At 40.4% G+C, this 4,141-nt stretch overlaps 1 protein-coding gene across 1 annotated transcript in view; it reads left to right on the top strand.

Annotated features, from left to right (window-relative positions):
- LOC103370207 (potassium voltage-gated channel subfamily H member 2-like) overlaps positions 1 to 4,141 on the top strand; it is a 25,191-nt gene that overhangs the window by 16,204 nt on the left and 4,846 nt on the right. The window contains exon 9 of the mRNA XM_008299177.1: positions 2,674 to 2,926. Within this exon, the coding sequence (XP_008297399.1) occupies positions 2,674 to 2,926 (253 nt within the window). The remainder of the gene's footprint in view (positions 1 to 2,673; positions 2,927 to 4,141) is intronic.

Genomic DNA, 4,141 nt, shown 5'->3' with positions numbered 1-4,141 from the left:
CCAGTCCTTATTTATTGGTTTCAGATCAGTCCTATATTTTCCACTATCTCTGAATTTCCCTCAGCTTTGCAGTTTCCACAGAGCAGAGGCATACGATCAAAGCCATGAGCCACATTTGCCACGCAGCATGCTAACACTTTGGATTTTCTTATTGTTGTGTGGCCATAAAAATAAAAGAAATCCACTGAGTCTTTAGTTCCTCAGACGCTGGGAGTGCATGCAGACACTTGTGTTCAGGATTGCACCCAAAAGCAGAACATTTGGTTGTTCTTATGAGCAAATTAACCCAGGTTTACTGTAAGATAGCTGTTTGCTCTGAATGGGTCACTGAGAGCGAGGGGGGGCAAAGCTCAAGATTTTTAGGTTGTCAGCTATTCGTTACACAGTTCCTGGTAGAAACTGGACAAAATTCTTACTGTCATCTAAATGGCCGGGGATATGGAACTTTATACTCTCACAGCTTTTTCCCTCCCAAGTTATGAAGACATACAAAACACACTGGACATTGATTTTGTCTGTCTAGAACATGTAACTTGTTGATTGCAAGATAAGAAGTCGTGGGATCACTAAAGTCAGTCAACTGAATTCAGTTCATTTCAGGTCATCCAGTTGTTAGGGTTCGAGTTAGGCAAACCATACCAGACCAAAATGGTACAATGAACAGCATCACCACGCCGAGAGCCAGCCTGCTAACGTCTGTGTCATATGTTTTGGATATTTAACACATTTACTGGACAGTACTTTTTTGCATCCTAGGAATACCAAAAAGAAACGATAAAACATACATCTCATAAGAATAGCAAAGGGTTGACACTGCTCTGGTCACTTTTATAGTCCAGGTTGATTTTCTGTCTCTCTGCACATTGAGATAAAGACAGAGGCCGCTACTCTCTGCCCCACTTTATTGGAGGAGATTATTGATTATTGTAGGCAGCCTCGGAGAACGACGGCACGGAAACACCTCCGAAAGTACTTCCACTTTTGCTGTGTGTTTTTGGGTGAGAAAGATTTATCAGGTTTTATATTCTTCTACAAATATGCCAGCACTAAACATTATTAATAGGTGAGCTATTTGGAGACAGGGCTCTTTGCAGTAAAGATCCAAAGTACAACATTATCTATTATAAAGTATTACTTTTACCACACTAATAGAAGGTTTACTCAGTAGCAAAGCCATTGCAAAGGCCACAACAATATATCACGACAGCGAGCATTTATATAAAACAATAACAGCCGAGCCTTGAAAGTCGGCAGTTCAGCATCTGCTAAATGCACCATTAAACCATAGCCAGGAGAACACCTGATACAGCTGGCTCTTAAAATCTGACTTCAGCACATTTTGGGAATGTAGCTGGCACCCCACAAATCAACAAATCGGTTGCTGTGCACAATGAGTAATGGTAGGCTATTATTCAAAACCACAAAGGGGATTTTTTTTGGGTGTGAAATGTTTATTCAGTTTATTTCCCTGTTCCCATGCTTTCGGCCGTCTTCGAACTCAACCTTGAAACATTTAAAAGGGTGTGTCTGTGTGTGTGTGTGGATGGAGTCTGTGAAGTTTGCTGAGAGGTAGAAAAAGAGGTAAGGGGAGCAAATGAAGCTAGAACTTGTGATTATTGGAGAAAGAAGTAATAGGATGAAGATGACACGCCAAACAAGACAACAAGTGAAGAACCTCAGATGAGGAGGGGAAGTGAAAGAGGGCTAAAGACAGAGCTGGACGGTGACCGACAGAGAGATGAAGAGGAAGTCCAGTGAAAGCTGAAATGAAAAAGACAGCTAGAAATGGCAAAAAAAAAAAAAAAGTGAGAGAAATGAAGAGGGAGAAACACAGTGTGGGTGTTTTAGGTACAGTTCTGTTCTGTGAAGTCAGCCAGAGAGTTACAAGAGAAGCCCGTAGCCTGCTGCTTAAAAGAGCTGCCGTTTTCCATGCTTGCAGAGAACTCATTAAAGCTGCACCAATTCCTCATATTAATTACACTCTCTGGGCCTGCTGACTCCGTTCCGATGGGCCCCTCAGAAATACAGTTTGAAATAATTTTGCAGCGAACCCCCCGAAAATCAGTGCATGGGCCCGTTCTGAAGAACTCCAAACTGCTGATCTTCATCTTACACAAAGAGTTTAAAATTATGAACAAAAAAAATTAAATTAAAACCAAGACTTTTTCTGATGCTTGGAACTGATATCTGCTGATAAATGTATAGGCAGTCTAGCTTTGTCATGTTAATTTGTGGAATGGTGTAATAACAGTAAAAGGCTAATGTCCCACGAGTGTTCTCCAGCAGGGATGAAAGCAATAAAGAACAGTAAAGGCTCCGCTTTTTATTATTCCTTTTAAAGGATCCATAATCTGTGACATTTATTTGACATTAGCTTTCTGTTCTCGACTTGATGCATCACTCAATCGCTACTAATTGCTTGTATCAATACCAATGTAACCTTTCTCTATCAATTCACACGCTTTCTTTATTCCACCTCTTCTCTTCCCCTCCTCCCCTCCCACTCCTGTCCTTATATTCCTCCTTTCTCTTCTTTGGTCTGTCCACTTTTCTTACTCTTCGTCTTATTTTTTTGTTCTTTCTCCTCATGTCTTCCCTCCCTCCTCCATCCTTCCTTCTGCTGTCGCCTCCTCCCTCCCTCATCTTCCTCACTCCCTTGCTTCCTCTCCTCAGGTGCTGAAAGGTTTCCCTGAGTGTCTCCAGGCGGATATTTGCCTCCATCTCAACCGGACGTTGCTGCAGAACTGTAAGGCTTTTAAAGGCTCCACCAAGGGCTGCCTCAGGGCGTTGGCCATGAAGTTCAAGACCACCCACGCACCCCCGGGTGACACGCTGGTTCATGCCGGGGACGTCCTCACTGCCCTCTACTTCATATCCAGGGGCTCCATAGAGATCCTGAGAGGAGACGTGGTGGTAGCCATCTTGGGTAAACAAAAATAAAAAAGTTTACACTTCCTCTGCATGTTTCCCTCGTTATATTTCCCTCCTTCCAGTTCTTCATTTTATACTTTTAGGTTACAAAAAACTAAACTAGCATGAAAGAAACAGATATACTTAAAAGATATGTTGGTTTTGGACAAGTGTGAACAGTTTAGGCAAGTCTTTAAATTCGATTTAAATTAAAAACTTCAATTTTGATCATTTTCAATGCAGCGTATAGGAATACTGCTGTACTGTAGTTTGCAGATTTACTCTGGGGCTTGGTCTGCTCCTTTCAATTTAAACTTAATTATCATTTTCAAAAGACTTACCTTTGTGGGTGTCTCTGTGCAGGCACATACTGCCTTTCAAAAACTGTCACATATGCATTGGACAGTAGTGCCATCTACTGGTGAGCATAAACACATAGAAACTCACAAGAAGGACTCATTGAGGATGTAGCTGTCCCCATGCACAACATGAGCTTGGATCAGATCGAGTGTCCTGAACAGAAGACAAATAGAAAAAGTAATTATTTAAGAAAATCCTTAACCTCTATGTCTGGGACGAGATGTGGCAGTTGGAGAAGAATCTATTAATTTCACAGTTATCCCTCTGAGACCCAAGAGAAGTGCTTCCAAATGTTATGGGTGCTGGAAAAAATAGTGACCCTTCATAACATTGCTATTTTGCTACTTATGTTTTCACATTATAGTTTTTCAAACTAGTCTGCACATAAGCTGTCGGAAGATATTTGACCAAACTAACTGATCCGGTTTTCACAGTTTCTAGCTTTGACAAATAGTGTGATTTGGAAACTTCTTAAAACAAACATAATTTACAAACCCACCACCGGACCTCAAGGTTTAAAGGGTGTCCTAAACTCCACACTTTAGTTTTATTTTGTCATAATTATCTTGAGCCTAAATTTGGAAAAACAGTGGAAGTTACTTCAAACAAGGTGTCTCTCTATTTATTTTATTTATTTATTTTTTTCCTTTATTTAACCAGGTAGGTTAATTGAGAACAGATTCTCATTTACAATAACGACCTGGCCAAGAGGCAACACAGAGCAGAAAATACAATAGATCCATGAAAAAAAAGAAAACAATGCACAAACAAAACGTAACAATAAAAGGCTTTGAAGATAAAATACACTAAAAGCAGGTACAGGACTCGGTAAATAGTTGCTTCACCATATTTTTAAAAGAAGATAAAGATA

This window comes from Stegastes partitus, unplaced genomic scaffold (assembly GCF_000690725.1).
Source record: "Stegastes partitus isolate 25-593 unplaced genomic scaffold, Stegastes_partitus-1.0.2 Scaffold1387, whole genome shotgun sequence".
In the NCBI taxonomy this organism is placed as follows: domain Eukaryota; kingdom Metazoa; phylum Chordata; class Actinopteri; family Pomacentridae; genus Stegastes; species Stegastes partitus.
This window is presented reverse-complemented; position numbering and strand designations above follow the sequence as displayed.